Genomic DNA, 19,778 nt, shown 5'->3' with positions numbered 1-19,778 from the left:
ATCACAGTTTTATTTCGGAATTCTACCCTGGCCACAAAAATTTGAGGAATAGTTAACTAGTAGAATAAAAGAGCAATACTATTAATTATCATGCATCCCTCCATCTCTCCATTTTCTTTTATTACTTTAGAATTTTATTCTTGTTGTATCTGTCGAGTTCATTGTTACATTCAAATTTCCGGTATGCAATTTATTACTATGTATTGTAATATGTATGGTGTAGAGTGTTTAAAAATTCAATGGATCGCGAAGATAAGTCTGTAAACTGTAAAGGTGCGTACAGATTTACGCGCCGCGAACATGAGTAATTCACTTTTAATCAGCTGATGCCAAGCTTTTTTATATCTGTATCTTACCGTTTCTGTAAAAATACAGATATAATCAGCTGATTAAAAGTGAATTGCTCATGTTCGCGGCGCGTATATCTGTACGCACCTTCATACTTGCAATATTCTTGTGATCCTATATAGGAGATTGAACAAATTTCATGATTTTGGAAAAAAATTATAATCTTATGCTCAATCTATATACCGTACCTTATATACCCTATTATTCAACCTTTTAGATTATTATTTTATACTTTCCGTATGGTGCATGGTCAACCATATGCATTCCATGCGGTGACTATACTTTCCATTTCATTTCCCATATAACTTCGTACAGCAGCAGGCCTACCATAATTTTCTGTACCAGCCACATGTTATAGAAATCATAATCTATTGTTCTTAGCTGAAGATAGATTATTACATTCATGAAACAATCATCATAACTGCTACAGCCTAACTACTATTACATCTTTTCAACACTATTGTCCAAAGAGAGCTGACTGATATAGGATGTATTTTTATCTGATAAGAGACAATTTGAAATATTTAAATTCTATTGCTTATGCATAACTTACATAAAACTCTTGAAATCATTCTTATTCATGTTTTTAGATATTGGTCGAAGGTTGCATCCTTGCACAAATTGGTCTCAATAATCTGGGTTGAAAGGACCTCTCACAAAATTGAAACACAGCGTTTCTCAAAATTTGAAAAGATAAACAATAAAGATATATTAAAATTCATGCAAAATAGATTTACTGTTTCAAAATAATCTATTCGAAAATGATAATTAACAGAGAGACGGCCCGAGAATAAGCACGAGAATATGCATATAATTGTTTCGTTGTTCTTTGTCCGTTTCAAATAGTTATAATTTTGGATTTTTTGGCAATTTATCCCTTGCGGGAACGGGAAGGTCCCACCACCTGAATATATAATTTAAGCCGTCAATGGGCCTCACGACTGTCATACTTCAGCCGGGACCATCCGATAACACGGGAGTGATCTGGTTAAAAAACTTTTGGTAATGAGAGTGTTTGAACCCGGGATGATCTCTATGCTGCTACGCAAGCATTCTATCCACTAGACCACGGATCACTCCGTGATCATATATAACAATACATAACCAGATATCACATGTACAATGTGAAAGTATTTTCCGAATATGTGAAAAAGATATGGATTCATTGTTTTTAAACTTTATTTCTCACTTATACTCATCATACAGCAATTAAGTGCAGCGATTTTACGGTGGCTAAGAATAAAAATGAAATGTCTTATTGAAAAACAATATTGTCATAGCCATCTCAAATCCCAAGAATTAGCTCTTTTTTAACTAATCACAAACATCATAGTTTACTTTCTGATTTACTTAACATTTCTTAAATATTTTAAATTAATACAGTAGGCTAAATGCTAGTTTGGTGCTACAACAGCAATCTATAATATCATTTCCGTATCTATTGCATTAAATTCATTATTATGTTTCAAGAATGAAGTTAACAACCAAGTCCAACTTTTGAGTAGGTCATTCCGGATGTGGAGCTCCAATATGTGCTTTCGCTAGGTATAGTTGTTGCCGCTTCTGTGTCTGTACCATCACCATCAGTCTCCGTCCGTCCCGATTCAGGTTTAGCCCTACTACTTGTTGATTAGGTAAGTAGCCCAAGTGATCGGCTATCAAGATTTATTGTTAGTCGATAGCTTTTCTTCCTATGTTCACGATTGCCCATTTTTTATTATTTCCTCATTACATTCCAGACTGAAATATGTGAACATAAATTGGTAATTTAGCTGAGATCAACGTCGATTTATCGGAACTATTTTTACCTCTCACCTCGGTGTATAACAAGCGCTGAATTTCCCATATCACAGTGGAATAACAAGACATGCATTAGAAAGCAAATTGTTCGCTGAATGGTAGATAGTAGGTAGTCTGGCTAGCAATAACGTAACAAGAGCCGCGTTCTCACGAAGTTAAGATTCTAATGAGAATCTAACAGGCCGTCATACATTTTCCAGACGTCTGCCTGCAATAAGAAGATGTTCCCGGTTTGATTTTCTCATTAATCATCTGCTAGGAAGTTACTACATGCCGAAATCTCAGAGTAATTCTTCGTTCACTCGTGTTTAGTTGGAACAAATTCATGTGAATACTCTTAGGTACTATCCAAGAAGAACTTTCAAGGAAGTTTGAAAACGATTATTTCATTCATATAATTAATACCAGTTCCATGGAATTTTTGTAGATTTCCCATATTATGGACACTTTTTTGGGATATTTAATGGTTCATACATGTGAAATGTGATCCACAAAAGCTTCCCTGTTTACCTAGATGTACCGCTAGTCAGTTAAAAAACGTATGAGTTTAAAAATTTATAATTTTCTTATAATGAAGAAAACTCATAAATAAAATACAAAAATCATCTCTTATCACGTTTAAGCAGCCTTGAAGGAAGGTCTGACATTGTTGATGTCTATTCCTATTTAAATAACTAATTATTGGAAGCTTATTCTAGATAAAAATGTTCAGAGAACCATCTGTAGATTGGTCTGCAAAGTGTGTGTCCTGTTTGCTGTTGGAATGTGAAATATTGTTTATTCATCAATTAGAATATGAAATCATTTGTTTATTATTTTGGATGGACTACCGTAGATGGCAAGAATAGAAACTTCTTATCAGCTCTATGAAGGTGATAGCATGATACGGCATAGCTATGGAATCAAAAATGCTTTACACTACATTATAGGCAATTTCGAACGTCCGGCAGTTTCCTTTCATAATTTAGACTTTTCTCGACTTTCCATCACGTTTTAAGTTTGGGTAAAATTCAATTCTTATTCAAAGCAATATGATAAATCGAATGAGACATGTTTCAAACACCTACTTCCAAGTAAAAACCAATTGAGTGTCAAAAATAATGTAATTTGAGGTTTTTGGCGATTACTTAGAAAGTATCACAATTCTGTTTTTCAGACAAGCTTTGAACGACTCTTCGCACAATTCTACATTGTATGTGGAATTGTTTTTAGCTTAAGTTCTAGTAACAACCCCACAAAAAATAAAATAATAATTGTTTTTTTACAGCTTTGGCAGCTTGTAAGTCAGTAACGAATTATTTCCGGGTAAGGGGTTTATCATAGAATTCAATGAAGAATAATATATTGAATGATTTTGAAAGATTTGTTCTGAGAACTAGCTCCATTCGATTCCTTGACCAATTTCCCATGTAATGAAAACCTTCTGTGTGATCTTCCTTTCCCTTACAGAGTCAAGGAAAATTAAAAAATAATTTTTCCATAACTGATGAAAACATTTTTATCAGAATTTTATTCTTTCTAGAGCAAGTAAAGTGATTAATGATGTAAAAGTTATGATCAAATCTAGGACATGGACTGAGGAATCTAATAAGACTGGTTTGAATGATAAAATATCTGCAGTTTTTTTCTGTACTAAGTTGAAATTAGCGGAAAATTGTGCTTCCTTATTAACGTTATTTTGGGTTTTGACCATATGGTATGATAAACTACGGTATTATAGTTACAACCTATTGTAACCTGTCACAAACTATTCTTCATATCAATCCACCTAGCAGAATTAGGGCCAAGCCACACGAGGCATTTTTCGGACGATTCGGCAGGGCACGAAGCTTTCCGATTGGCTGATTTGGTTGGTGTTCTGGAATCAGCTGATAATCAGCCAATCGGAGAGCTTCCTGATCTGTCGACTCGCCTGAATAACGCCTCTTGTGGCTTGGCCCTATAAGACTGATTGAAATACTTGTTTCAATCTTGAAAAACTCAGATTTAGAAAAAAATTAAAAAGTTATTTTTCGCAACTTTGGCGATTTTTGCTCTATAACGGTGCATTTGCATTATCATCATATGTTCCTATCGTAACTTAGTGCAAAGAATAATGTCTGAGAATTCAAATCTGTTATCTCGAAGTAGCATAACTTTTTGGATGCCAAGGTAGATAGGGCCAGACAATACTAGCGGTTTTTGCATAGTTTTTGCACTGACGGCGGACGAGTCAGCAGGGCAGGATTGGCTGATTATCAGCTGATTCCCGAACGCCAACTCAATCAGGGGCCTGTTTCACAAAGCTACAAGTAGGTTACAAGTCTTGTTGCCAATCATGGTTTTGGAGAATTGTTCTTACAATGAATTTCCACTTGTTTACAAGTGATTTGCTTGTTACGAACAAGTGATTTTGCCTGTTTGTAAAAATCCCTTGTATGGTCACTGGACATTTGAATGAAATTATTTCATTTTTGATTTCCATGTTCTCATTATTATATTTTTTTATTGGTTCGAACTTCAATCTGAATTATCTTACTTATGTCTTTATTAATCTTCTGCGACTAACTTAGATGATTTGAATGAGCAATATTTCCAATTTTAGCAATATTCTTCATTATCAAAATGTACAAAATTGTAACTAATCAGGCGAGATGTTCTTGAAATGAAATAATTCAGAAAATTGGCTATAACAAATAACATTTATTCATGAATAATTTTACAATAATTTCAATCACAATATATCAAACATTACTCACAATAATGATATAATAATAAGACATTATTCCATGGCTGTGTAATGCATGGATAAAATTAATAAATTGGAAATAATTCCAATAATAATTCTTGAAATAAGTCTGACTATAAAAGCAATGAATCGTACATGCAATGAGTATCTACACATAAAAGTGCCATTATGTTTACAAACAACCGATCTATTCTATTTGAACCATAGCAAACCAATTAAAATATTATAACCATTCTTCATTTCAAAGTCTAATAAAATTTTGCTTTTATAGGAAGACGTGAATCAGAATATCAAGTATTATGATATACTGTAGTTTGTAACTCTTCTCTAATTTTGTTTATTTATTGATCATAGAACAAAAAATTCAATGACTGTATATTTCGCCACACAATAGTGTTAAGCAAGTCGATATATTAAAAAAATATAAAATTGAAAACCTAAAAATGTTTCAACAGATTTTGATTTTTATTAGTAATGAGGACAATATTAACGAAGCTATTTACTTCCAATCTATGGAACATTGTACGCATATTATGGCAATTCTTAAATCTAGCTTCAGTAGAAGCCTAGATAAAGTAACAATACTCTCAATCTTACTGGTATTTATCATACTATTTAGATTTCACAACATAGTTCCTTTAAAACTTGAATTTGAAAACACTTATGAAGTGAAAAATGTAGGACGACCAGGTCGAAACGATGGTCACTGTATTTTCACTCCATGAGTGTTTTCAAATTCAAGTTTTAAATTAATAGTGAAAAAGTATGAATATGCAACACAGTACTAGTTCCTATGATTAAGCTTACAGCTTTTAGTTTTTGAAGGCAATCAAATTTCGATATTATTGTGCGCTATTTTATGCTATTCATAAGTAAAATATGTATATCTATTCTTATAGTAGTAAAGGAAGCGAGACAACAACCATCTTGCGAAGTGAGAAATGCCTGAAAAATATAAATAATATTAGATGCAATCTATTTAAGGAAAGAATCGGTTTATACATACATGTGCGATATAGGAGATACACGAATGACACATCATCATCATTTACGAACTAATAAATTGATTATCTTGCAATTTTTACCATACAGATTTTCATTGATTTCAATTTCATTTACATTTTCTTTGTTATAATCAATTAATTCTAATTAAATAATTGAAACAAAAATATTCAATTTGTAATTCAAAGTTTACGTAACTATAATAGCCCAACCAAACAGAGCTTACTCCATGTGTTAGAGCACGCGTAACTCATGACTCAGGTTCCGAAACCAGTGAAAATCATTTTTTTGCTGGGAATTTTCAACTCTGAAGACTATGCACGTAATTTTAACAAAATAATTAAAAATAATGGTATTTTTTATGTTTCCTGAACTTGAGAACATTGCAACACAGTGCAAGCATGGGTTACCTGCTAGTATACAGAGTGGGTGAAAAGTCCGAGAACGGCTTAATATCTCATACACAAAGGTTATTTGACGGTGGGTGTGATTGGGGATCCTACTCAAATTGAAAATACTACTCTACTATGACTTCAAAAATCTGGTCCGCCATCTTGGATCCGTCATATTGAATGTAACTTTATTTTTTTAAATTGTAAGGCTGTCATGCGATACATGATTTCGATACGAAATTTTAAGAAAAAAAGAATGGCGAAAACCGCATATCGATATCTCAAACCGTTTAGAGGATATTCACATTATTAATCAATACTATTCAAAGCAGAAAGGAGAGAAAAAAGTCCGAGAACGGATTCATATCTCATACACAAAGGTAATTTGATGGTGGGTGTGATCGGGGATCCTACTCAAATTGAAAATACTACTTTACTATGACTTTAAAAATCTGGTCCACCATCTTGGATCCGCCATATTGAATGATAACAGCGATATCGATATTTTCGTTTTAGATTTACAGGTAATGTTGATGAGTTCCAGATTTTAAAAGAAGAAAGTATTTTTGATGGGTAACAATACTTGACTGACCTATTGGACTAGGACTAGAGCCATAACAGAGCGTGTCCCTGCGTTGAGCCTTCAGCCCTTCTGGGTGAGCGTGGTGATGACCCCTCCCGGCCCGGGCAGCGTCGTCTCCCCCATCAGGAAGGCATCCACCTCCCGCGCCGCCTGTCTGCCCTCCGAGATCGCCCACACCACCAGGCTCTGGCCTCGGCGACAATCTACAACAACCAAAATACAGCATTGTAAGGATCTTTTATTCAATTAAATTCAAATAATCTTTATTCACAAAAAAATACAGCAGCAGAGACAATAAATGTATAGTGAATATTCCCCACAAAGACAACAAGTCTGGGTGTGGGGAATGAGTTCTGTGAACTGTATTATTCATTAATTATCTACAATCATTTATATTTTTAGTAGCTATGGTGAACGTGATATTTTCGGGCTCAAAATTCATGTGATTTTATTCAATATTCTGTGAATTTGAAGTTGGTTTTCTGTTTAAGTTCTATTATCAAGCTATCTAAATTTGAAATTGGTTGTTTTGATTTGTAATTTTAATATTAATGATTTGGTTGTGTAATATGTACACAACCTACATAATAGTTGGGCGATTTGATAAAAAAATTAAGAAATAGAAGTTTTGGACAATAGCCAGTTCTTTTCTTTTCTGAATATTGCATTGTTTGGTCTATCCAATGAATAAAATGAATAACATTTATTCATTTATATGATAGTGGTACAGAACTATAAGAGCACAGAAGGGGGTTGGAATTTAAAATTCTATAAAATATTCTTTGGTTTGTTTAAGCAGGCCATTTTTTGTCCAACTTGAGGCCAAACACACCCTACATCCCAAGGTCAGTCGTCTAGTCAGAGTCGAGTGGTGAAAGATCCGACTATGTAGACCAACCAATCGGAGCAGAATACAAAAATAAAATGGAATAATTGCCTTTATTAAGGCCGGAGTTAGGACTCTAGGTCCTCTCTACCACACAGCCATTAAACAACAGAGTGAATGATGGTAGATTCGACTAGTTGGACAACCAGTCGGAGCGTGAGAGGTGGAAGATCCGACTAGTGGTCTTACTACTGGTCTAAGATTGTTGAATTACCAGTCACGAATAGTGAATGGCCCGCTTTGGAGATGTAAGATTTTTTTATCTCGATTTGAAGTGAAATTTCAAATATTTTTAGAACTGTGATAGATGTTTCTAGTTTGGTTTCGTGTTTGGAAGTAAATTAATTAGATAGATTAAACAGTTCAGGGCGAATGCCCTTGAACTTGTTTTCTCTTTGATTCTATCTATTCTCTACAAATAAATAAATAAGTTGGATAGAGGTCGATAAAATTCAACCGCCAATAATAATCAAATAAGGTAATAACGTTGAAATATTTTTTATGGAGATTTGAGTTGGATTAGATTTCTTTGGATTAACGACAATAAAATTGAGTGATTTTAAGAAAACGTTATCTCTTTGAATCTCACCTCCAGCAGCGAATACTTTTGGCACAGACGTGGCGTATTTGCCAGTGGGCGTCTGGTAGTTGGATCTGGGGTCCAAGTTCAGGTCCAACTCGGAGGCAATGTCTCTCTCCGGGCCGAGGAAGCCCATCGCCAGCAGCACCAGGTCACATTTGTACACCTGCCAACACCAATCACACAACATCTTAGATTAACAAAGCAAACAGTAATTGAAAAGATTTATTAGGAGTGAATTTTCAATACTATTAAATACAAAACAATAAAGCCAGTTAAAACAGATCGATTTTTGGACGAATAATGGTACCTTATCACAAAACACATTATCACATCATATGTTTGTCAAGTTATCAAATTTATTCCCAATAAATTCTGTCAGTTCCACGGTCAAATTATGTGGAATCTTATAAATTTCATCTTATAATAGAGCAATTACAGATCTCTTTGTCTAGTATAGTGGAACCTCGATGAAGAACACCAAGTTATAGTATGTTCCCTGTTAATGTATCCAACCTCATTCTACAGTCACTTGTAACGTCTGTTCTAGTAATTTTTTCGGATGGAAAAAAAGGATGCAAACCTTTTCAGAGTCAGGAACCTCATCCATCTTCCACCTTCCGGTGTCGTCTTTTGTCCACTTCACCAGAGCTGTTCTGATTCCAGCAACATTTCCATTACCATCGCTCAGGAATTCCTGCAAAATTTTCATTATAAATCATTACAGTAATACAGTAATGTTATTAAAAAATATATAATATTGAATAAGGAATTGAGATATAAAAAATGTGGAATTAAGAAATTAGGATATTTAATAATATTGAAATATATATGGATTAAGGGAATTGTAATTGGAAACTTGTAAATATAGGGTAAAAGGAGAAGTTTGAAAACGAATCAGAGAACAAATTAAATGAGAATAATTGAAGTAGACAACAAAATATCTTATCAATTAAAAAGCCAGATTGGTTCTATCAACTGACAATATTATGAACTTCACATACAGGTAATCTAAAACAAAGAGTTGTGTTGTTTTGTCGTAACTATAAATTTGAATGTGCAATATTATGAGATAATACCGGTAAACCGGGGTGACTTTGTCCCAATTTTGGGGAGTTGAGATTTTAAACAGCTTGCAATCAATACTTACGTTGAAACAAATCTCTTGCAATATTTTTATTGTATTCTGCAATGTTCGAAGAGTTGCAGATAATAAAAAGTTGACATTTTCTTTGCTTTAACAAAGATATATTTTTTTAATAAAAAGAGACAATGACAACCTGGGGTTGGGGGAACTTTGTCTTACTTTGTGAAATATATGGAAACAAGTTTATTTTCAAGAGTCAATGTGAAACCAACTGTAAACCTTCAAAATGAATAATTACATTAAAAACAAAAAAATCCACTTCAAGAAATCACAAATAATTTATTTAAAAATGTTTCAGTTTCTGCTGCATAGAGATATTTTGTAGCGTCGAGGCATGTTGGGATAGACACCCCAGGGTAGACAAAGTACTAATGAAGTTCATTCATTTTCCAATAACCATACCTCCTCCTTACACAGACATACAACTCGTTTTGTACACTATCATCAGTAAAAAGAAATGTAATCAGTCAAAACATATAAAAATGGAAATTATTTTAGTTACCTTGCTGAGAGTGTTGAACTGCCTGGGGTCGTTTCCGAACTTGAGCTTGACTTCCTCGTGGCCGTAGTCGACCTTGAAGACACGCGGGTACTGCGGCCAAGGGTTGTCGCGGCTCCTCTTCTCAGGCGGCTCAGGCAGGATTTCGAACGTCGTAATGCTCTTTGCGCCCTGCAAATCATTTTCATTTCTCAAAATGTCTCTAGGACGTTTTTATGGACAAAGTTCAACGCCATTTCTCACATGTCATTATTAGATTTTTTATTTTCATTTTTCTTAGAAATGACGCCATTCAAAGTAACAATAGCCTTCACTCTGGAAAAATTTGAGCTTCATTGGAAATACTATGTAACTATTATTCCAAATCAAGTAAATCAACCATACCTCCCAGCACAACCCTGTATTGCTAATGAAGTCTATTAATAGTGAAATTTATGTTATACAGTCAGTGGAGAGTGGAAAAGATAGGACTACAGAGTGGCCGATTCTCTGCGTTACCACTGCCTTCTATAGTAGATAGCTGATTCCGGAATATATCATCCTATTATATTAAGCGAGCAATTTCTGTATTTATATATCTGGCTATTTTTATATCTGGTTATTTATGTTTAACGGATCTTGAAAACGGCTCTAATGATTTTCACGAAATTTAGAACATAGTAGGTTTATGATTCGATTGCTCTAGGTCTCATCCTTGAGAAAACTCGCTGAACGACATTAAAAGGATAATCCTTGGCTAAAACAGCTGTGGATAGAAAAAAGTGAGTATGTGAAAAATCAAAATATCGCATCCCCGAAATTCATAAGATGACGTATAGCCAGCTGTGAAATATAAATACGATCATTTTAGAGAATTGTGTTCTGTTTATAAATAAGTAAAAGTAACGAGCGAAGCTCGGTGCCCCGATATTGGAATATTAATTGCTGATTATCAACTCAAATGATGATCAACTCTATCTCAAATAAATTTTATTCGTCTCAAAAAAATATTTGTCATGATTTAATGATTAATTTTTGATCATTATGGTGATTCATTCTTCACAGTCAAAAAAACAATTTGACAATATTACGGAGGTGGAAAAGGATGGACCTATCTGATTAGTCAAATGACAGCCAGAGATAGCAACACCAATCAGGAGTTGACTTTATAACGTCAAAGTCACTATTATAAGCGATTACCTGTCTGAGAGAAGTGGCAATACAGTCGCATCCGGTGTCACCGCCCCCAATAATGATAACATTCTTGTCCTTGGCGAGGAGGGGCGGCACATTGGTGGGACCCATCTGTCGCTTCTGCCACGACTCCAGGAAGCTCATGGCGTAGTGGATGCCCTGCAGCTCCCGCCCTGCGATCGGCAGGTCACGTGGCCACGTCGCCCCTGTGCACAGAGTCACTGCGTCGAATTCCTCGTACAATTCCTGGCACAAATCAACACCACACCACAATTAGGACATAATAAATACATTAATTGATAAGAAGGAAGATACATCTGATACACTTTGTTAGATACATTATATGAATGAAATAAATAAAAATATGATCCAGTTCCCTTTGATGTATTAGATTATTGTATTTTATTTACTCATGAGAGCCATATTCAAATAGCTTTTATTTGTATATCTTTCAATAGTTATAGCAATAGCCCTATATAGAAAAAAAGGAACATATGAACGATATTCGAATTCATTATTAGGCGGAGATAAGGCATGATTAGGACTCGAGTCTTCTCCATCACGCAAGCATAAACTTATAATTGTTTGTGTTCAAGCTTCCAACAATGAACTACTCTCTTCTAACTATTTTCAATTCTACCGCCTTTTACACCTTCACGGTCTTATACTCGACTCTACCCCTGGTTGGAGAAACACGTAAGTGCCAAACTTCCTTTCTTTACCCTCTCATTTTTCCTGTTTATAAATCTTTCATCGAAATCTAGCCGAAGCAGCTACTGTAAACAGATCTTACAATTTGTTTTCATTATGAAAAATATTGAATTTCAAATCATGATAAATTCTTTTTTGTGTTTCAATTTCAATAGATAAAATTCAGCATCAACGTACAATTATTAATTAATTGAACGAAATTCCAAATAAATGCTATTAAACTCTCTGAAGACTTTTGCACACAGCAAATATTGGCAAGAGGAAATAGCTGTAGGAAATATGAATGAATGCTATTGCTGTGTGCAAAAGTTTTCAGATAATCTATTTGCAATTTCTTATTCTTTTAGCAATGATTTAATAACGGAAGCGGTTGGCTCCGTGGTCGTACTGATAAGCTATCGATATGTTAGGATTCATGCACCCAATGGTGCAATTGGCTAATCCCAAAGTAAGGGTGATCACTAATCTTGTATATCCGACTCCTCTTAATATAATTTATGAGTTTAAAAATTGTTTCACAGTGGTTCGGATCCCACTTAAGGCTGTAAATTCACTCATATCTTGTTATCATCTGTCTCAATTAATTGACGGCTTGAATAAATCTCGACATCATCTGTGTCAATTAATTGACGGCTTGAATTATATATCCAGGCGAGGTGGGACCTTCCCACAAGGGACTCCCCATTTACAGAAATACATACGAATTCATTCTATTTATTTCTATGATTAGTCTCATTATCCACGCTCAAGCATAGAACTCATGTGGGAATCATCCCAAACGAAAAAATCCAATATCTCCAGATCCTTACATCAGAGAGCAGCTGAAACTACAAAGATAGAATATATTTGGCGGTGTCCCACCTTGGCAGTGATATCCTTTCCGACACTGATGTTGACCTTGAAGATGACACCCTCGTCGGCCAGCAGTTGCACCCTGCGCTGCACCACCTCCTTGCTCAGCTTCATGGTCGGGATGCCGTACTGCAGCAGCCCACCGATTCTGTCGTTGCGCTCGAACACAGTCACCTCGTGACCAGCCTACAAAACACACAAACGTTCCCATTGATTCAACGAGAAAACACAGAAGAATGAAATGAAATTAGTCACAAGAACCAATCAGAGGAGCATTTTTTGAAAGAAGGCTTCTCTGATTGATTCATATGATTAAATGCCACGAGAATCAATCTTATTTTTGATTATCATTTTTTAAGACTTATTTTTGATTAAAATTGATGTTACTATCCTTGTCTAGCATTAGAAAAAGCAAATAGCGCTATCCTTTTCTACCTCTACAACGTTACCTGATCGTTTTACAAAAATATAGAAATATAATATATCAGCTGTAAATTAATTAGTAAGTAGGTTTTTTCAAAATTTTCAAATTCCTTCAAAATTCAAAATTTTTAAATCATTATTCCTGGACCGAAAATCAAGTGATAATTTATTATTAAATCATTGATAAATTTATTGACAAGTAAAGTATAATTGATCATGTTTAACAAGATCCAACAGATAATATTTCATCATATAGACCGGTATCAGCTATCCTCTACAGAAGGCAGTGAATCGTCAATGCTGTTCTCCCATCTCTCTCCACGGCCATTATAGCGTGGACATCACTATGGCTTAATGGCATTTGGACAGAGAATTGGCAACATGTAATGTTCCTCCAGTACAATGCATAATCGCATGTAAATTGGTTAACTTCAACATTCACATCGGTTGTAATAATTGGTTTAGCAAAAGACTTTCAACCTATAGAGATTCTCTAAAATCATGAGTATTGTGAGGTGAGCCCGACCTTGTTGAGTTGGTGTGCGCAGGCAAGCCCGGCAGGGCCAGAGCCGACTACGGCGACCCGCTTGCCGGTGCGATGCGCGGGTGGCTCAGGTCGGATCCAGCCCTGCTCGAAGGCGTGGTCGATGATGGCGCACTCTATGTTCTTGATGGTCACTGGCGGCTCGTTGATGCCCAACACGCATGCGCCCTCGCACGGCGCCGGGCACACGCGACCTGTGAACTCTGAACACACACACAATCACCATTACAAACAAATAAATGTAGAGAAAATAAATGTGCAGACAAAACATAAGGAAAGAATAGATAACCTTCCTAACCTTCAAACATTGTAACACCACAACATTCAACAAATTCAAATCATTTATTTGCCATACAATAAATACATATTCAAAACATTATAAAAGAAAATATATAATTTTATAATCAAAGCTCATAAATTTTCAAAGCATGCTTTAAACTGAGCGTTACAGGAATATCATGGCCTGACAATAACACAAACACTGACAAAAGTAGCATGCTTTAAACTGAGCGTTACAGGAATATCATGGCCTGACAATAACACAAACACTGACAAAAGTACAATTTAGATATATAAAATGGGAAAATGGATGATTATCCAACCTGATTTTGACAGTTTCACAACATTTGCATGTTTGTTGTGGTGTAAGTGAAAATTTATTATATCCGAGTCAGAAATCATCATCATTTGGTGAACACTAAAATTATTTGAAATTCTATACAATTTATCTGTATATGATCTTCATTTTTCAATCATACATATTGGGTGAAATGTTTATAACAAATTATTGTCAACATAAGTTAGTCACATTTTAAGAATTTTTTGAGGAATTTTTGGCCAGCAAAGCTCTTATTTCCATAAGTACATCAAAATAAGGCGGATAAAATAAAACTTCCTATATCAAATGTTTACAAATCTGAGTGGTGATTTAGATGAAGTGTCGAAAGCGAACAAACGTAAAACTATAACAATAGTTTTTCTCTAGTACTGAGTACAGCAACAACAGCTGTGAAAAATTAATTAATACCTATGCTACTGTAAAAATCAACAGCTATGATACACTGCAAATCTCAAGGTTTTTGAAGTCTTCAAAACGTGTAGCTTATAAGGCTTCTGTCTTACATTTTCAGGTAAATCCACTGTTCACTGTGATATTAATATCAGAGTACTTAATCGACAAAAAATGATGAAAAGAAGCAAAATAAGAGAGTTTTGTATAATCATCACATCACATTGCCCTTAATTCAATTCAATGATTATAACCGAATTTAAAACAACCTCATACAGGCCAATTGGACAACACAGCTTAGTGAGTATAGTTCCAAAAATGTAAAATTATCCGAAACATGGACTTATTTTCATATTTATGAAACCAGCTTCCTAACCATCAATCGATCAATAACTTTATGCAACACAAACACTAAATATAAAAACAATCAAATTCCAAATTACTAATAAACATACAAAAAACAAGATTCATGGTGGGGGTGTGCTGGAATGAAAGAAAGGAGGGAAAATACGTAACTAACTATGGTTTCCCAAGTAGTAGGCTGGTAGAGGGTACAAAAGTTGAAGAGCAGTGAAAAAGGGAAGAATGGAAGAGGAAGAGAGGAAAAAGACAGCGAAATTTGTAACCTGATTTCTTACAAATATAGACTAAGGAAATGACTTTGCATTCAATAGTTTGAGCAGATATCTTGAGCCTCATACTCATAGGTCGATATGGATGAAAAAGTTACGGTAGGTCCAGTGTTTTATATCTAGTTTAACTTTTCTACTAATCTTAGAAACTGTAAGAAAGTACTTATATAGATCAACATACCTGGGAAGTTATTAGTTTGGAGGAGTTGATTGAGTGCCTCAGCCCAGTTGTTGAGGAAGACGAGGTCGTTCCACTTGGGGATGATGTTGCCGAGAGGACAGCCGTGCGACGACTGACAGAAGGGCACTCCACACTCCATGCAGCGTGCAGCCTGCACGCGCAGACCTTTGCGAACATGCGGGAAGTTGTAGATCTCGTCCCAGTCCTTCATGCGCTTCTCGGCTGAACGGTAGGGGGCTGTCTCACGCTGGTATTTCACGAAGCCCCTACAATTCAAATTATATTTCAGAAATTCTTAATTAGACGTATTACTTACTATCTGATAACCAGTAATTTAGACAAAATATTTAAAATTAAAAGATTCAATCTAATCAATAATTCTATTTTTTTTTCATTTTTCTACTCAATTGCTGTAACACAAACTCAACATTTTTTTTTAACTGAGGTTCATGTAAAAAAATATCAAAATATCAAAGTCTGCTTATTATACTGTTGTTGGTGAGATGTAGTGAGATGTATCCACTACATTATCCACTATATTTAAGAGTTTTCACACTGAAGATGAAACTGCAGGTGTTGAAACAAGTATGTAATTTTTCAATAAATTCGTAACAACATCCTCATTCTAGGCAACATTCCAGTGTTTCATTATTTATGCTTATTTTAGTAGATTGACTTATGAATCAAAAACGATGAGAATAAGCTTGGACAAACAACATTATATTGAACTATAACAAAGGCTACCACTGATTTCGATTTCACCTAAAATGAAATTCAGTTTTCTGGTCAGATATGTTAAAGAGAACAATTGAGTTGGTTCAAAACTTATTTCTACTCTGAAATAAATCATCTCTCTCTAGGATTTTGAATAGCAATTACAATTATTTGATAATCCCAACAATAACAATATCCCAACAATAAAGCAATAAAATTACAAAATTGAAAACTTTTTTCTTAGACTGGAGCTACTCAAGAGGTTTCTAATTATTATTTTTGTGAGATTATATTTTATGAATATGTCGCCAAAAAAGACGTAGGCTGGTGCATAGCGATGATGATGAGAGTTGAATGGACCTGGAATATAAAATAGATTCTGAACCACCGAGATGTGATTTTCACGTGCTTAACTTAGCGGATGTGAACTCAAGAGCCCTCACCGGAAATACCGAAAGACAGATGCTTAATCTAATTTGTGCAATTATAAACCGTTCTGCCTACGAGAACAACCAGTTTGTTGTCGTATGTACGTATATCGTATACCAGTTTGTTGATCATATTACTTTCATCCACCAAATCAAACTTGTTACTCAATTCTACAGCTTCATTGATTAAACTTTACTAATAAGGAAAAGAGAAATCAGGCTCTAGCGGTATTCTATTTTCCGAAATTTAGTCGATTATATCCTCTAAGAAATAAGGTTCTGTCCAAACATTTTTCATATCAAGTGCAAAGAGATCACCAGAGATTTCCTCATCATTTCAAGGAAGATAAGACTACAATATTGAATTTAAAATGATCAATAATCAAGTAGAGCTTGAAAAGAATACGTGCTAGTCTGGACACTAACGACAGGACCTTCATGATGAACATGTGTATCCAGGCCGGTTGGGCATGTTAAAAAACGTATAGAAAATTGGATCCGTGCCGATCTGAACTCTGTCATGTCGCTTATCAACTGAACTCTACATCTTGGCTTTTCCTATTCCCCCATTAGCTGCATCTTCATGTTTTTATATAAGGAGTCTTCTTTTTTATTTAATATCTTCATAATTGTCTCCTTTCCTACTACCACATAATTATAATGAATATTAAAGTTTTACAATGTTATACTGTGAAAATCTTTTAGTTATCTTTGATCTAACAATCTTTTATATTTCATGTTAATTTATAAAAAAAATCATCACTCGGCCTCTGCGCTCAGGTTTTTTAACCTTGCAGGGACCCTCCTTATATATTATATAATATTACTTATAATACTACCTACTGTATATCTAACTATTATGTTATGTATCTTATACTTCAAGTTTCAAACTTTGTAACTATCATTAAGGATAAATAAATCTGTTTTTTTTTTCATATGCGTACATAAATGTCGTCATTGTTTCGAACAAAATTTTTGGAGGTTAGGTTTTGTATATTTGATTTTTGTTATTATTGTTACTTCATACTATATTTGAGGTTAGATCATTTTTTATAATTAAAACTTGTAATTTTCCAGTGGTTATTCACTGTTATTAGTTGATAATTTTGTGTTAGAAGCCTCTCACTGATGACAACACATGCATGATGAACATGTGTGTGTACATGATGAACATCCATGTATGTACATATGTTCATCATGCATGTTAGTGACCAGTCTTAGGAAGCGGTGATTAGCTTTGAACTGACCTGGTTTTGTCGAGAATCTTCTCGAGTCGCTTCTTCTCGACGCCAGTGTCGGTGATGGTCTCCTCGATGTCTCTGACGGAGGACGCAGGTGGCACTGGCACTGACGCAGCCACCGCCGCACTCTTATTCGGCACAGTCGCATTCGCCTTCTCCTCAGCCATTTGTCGCAATGCCCTCTGATATTCATACGGGAACACCTGCAACAATTCATAGAGAACATGTAGTTATATCGCACTTTACTGACTAGATTAATGCGTTAATAACTAATAATATATCATGTACTTTGTTTTATATAAACACAAAAAAGTACTAGTAATTTCTATGATGATTAATGTGTTATATTAACACAAAATTCAAAGAATATAGTGTTCTATATCCCTCAAATAGCAAGAGGGATTTCATAATGTTATTTTGTCTCAAAAACACAATTATATAGATAATAGTTTCACCATTTTTCAACAGAACTCATTATTGATTAGATTGATCAAAAGAAAATATTCTTGAGTTTGATATTGGCTGAGCCTTGTTATCAATAAATAAAAACTCTCAAGCTGGATTCCCACACACCAATGGCAGTGGAAGTGATCGGCACAGTAAAAATATAATTTATATTCTTTGATTTCCATTTCATTTCTGATTGGACTGTTCCCTCTAAACTCGTCCTAGCGAGTATGAATAATTCCATTTGAACTAGTGAGAATAATAGTCTCATTGTACCGGCTACTTTCACTGAGATCAGAATTTTGTAGAATAGCTCATAGAAGTGGTGGTGTATATTCACTAGCAATGCTAAACATACCCAAACTTATGAACTGGATTTTGTTAAGAGATTTTCTGTTGAGATGGATTTAGAGGTGACGGGACTAAGGTTAAAAATTGATGATCGATTTGAGGTAGCAGTGTTAGGTATCTATAGGTCACCAAATGGAGACTGGCAAAAATTTTGTGAGCTGCTCCATACACTTTTGGAAATTACAACCGCTCGTTTCACAAATGTTATAGTAGTAGGAGATTTCAATACCGATTTTGCCAGGCAGGATAAAATGACAGAGGATATTAGAGATATTATTAATATGAATAATTTAGAAATTAAGGTCCACGAATATACAAGAGTAACTCGAACTTCACAGACAATTATTGATAATATCCTCACAAATATAGAAGGTTGTAATGTCAGGTTAGGTAGCTCAGATCTATCAGATCATAACTATCAAATTTTAGATGTTAAATTGCAGGGCCAGAATCCAAGCAGAAAAAAAACTTTTGTGAAAGAAATTCAGCAATATGAGCTAGGAAATATAAATTGTTGAAGCAGGAACTGCTTCAAGAAAATTGGAGTAGCCTAGTTTATAACAGTTGTAACCTAAATTACAAATATAAGCAATTCATTGATACTATAAGATTTCACATTAGTGTATGCTGTCCGATAAAAAAAGTCAAAGTAAAAAGTAAATTAAACAAAGTACATGAATGGATAACTGAAGATATTCTTACTCAAAGAAATATTGTTAGGAGCTTATGAGGAATTTAAATTAGTGAGGGATGTTCCGAGTGAAGTCAAATACAAATGTCTAAAGAAAAACTATGCAAAAGAAGTGAGGAAAGCTAAGTGTAAGAAAACAGCTGAAATATTAACAACTAGTACCAATTTTAACTCTGCTGTTTGGGAGGTAATTAATAGAAATAGGAGAGCAGCTCAAAAAGATACAGTTACTAATGTTCCTAGGATAATCGATGAACATGGAAATTATATGGATGATAGTATAGACATTTGTAACTTTTTCAATAAATATTATCAACAGGTTGCATATAATCTCCAAAAGTCACTGAACACTAATACTTATAATACAACCACATTAAATGCTGAGTCAATTGAAGAGGTATTTAAATTGCATTCAT

At 34.5% G+C, this 19,778-nt stretch overlaps 1 protein-coding gene across 2 annotated transcripts in view; it reads right to left on the bottom strand.

Moving 5' to 3' along the window:
* Positions 1-4,810: 4,810 nt before the first annotated feature.
* LOC111052344 (glutamate synthase 1 [NADH], chloroplastic) overlaps positions 4,811-19,778 on the bottom strand; it is a 97,699-nt gene continuing 82,731 nt past the window's right edge. Inside the window, exons 34-42 of one of the 2 annotated variants that reach the window (XM_039437794.1) lie at positions 15,491-15,756; positions 13,651-13,871; positions 12,711-12,887; positions 11,145-11,384; positions 9,969-10,136; positions 8,903-9,016; positions 8,329-8,485; positions 6,863-7,056; positions 4,811-5,821 (exon numbers count right to left, since the gene is read on the bottom strand). In XM_039437794.1, coding sequence (XP_039293728.1) covers positions 6,914-7,056; positions 8,329-8,485; positions 8,903-9,016; positions 9,969-10,136; positions 11,145-11,384; positions 12,711-12,887; positions 13,651-13,871; positions 15,491-15,756 — 1,486 coding nt within the window. In that variant the 3' untranslated portion in view covers positions 4,811-5,821; positions 6,863-6,913. The remainder of the gene's footprint in view (positions 5,822-6,862; positions 7,057-8,328; positions 8,486-8,902; positions 9,017-9,968; positions 10,137-11,144; positions 11,385-12,710; positions 12,888-13,650; positions 13,872-15,490; positions 15,757-19,778) is intronic. The other variant, XM_039437795.1, reaches the window with a different exon arrangement.

The sequence above is a fragment of the Nilaparvata lugens genome, chromosome 11 (genome assembly GCF_014356525.2).
Source record: "Nilaparvata lugens isolate BPH chromosome 11, ASM1435652v1, whole genome shotgun sequence".
Classification (NCBI taxonomy): domain Eukaryota; kingdom Metazoa; phylum Arthropoda; class Insecta; order Hemiptera; family Delphacidae; genus Nilaparvata; species Nilaparvata lugens.
The sequence above is the reverse complement of the archived record's forward strand: the minus strand, read 5'-3'. Positions and strand labels throughout refer to the sequence as shown.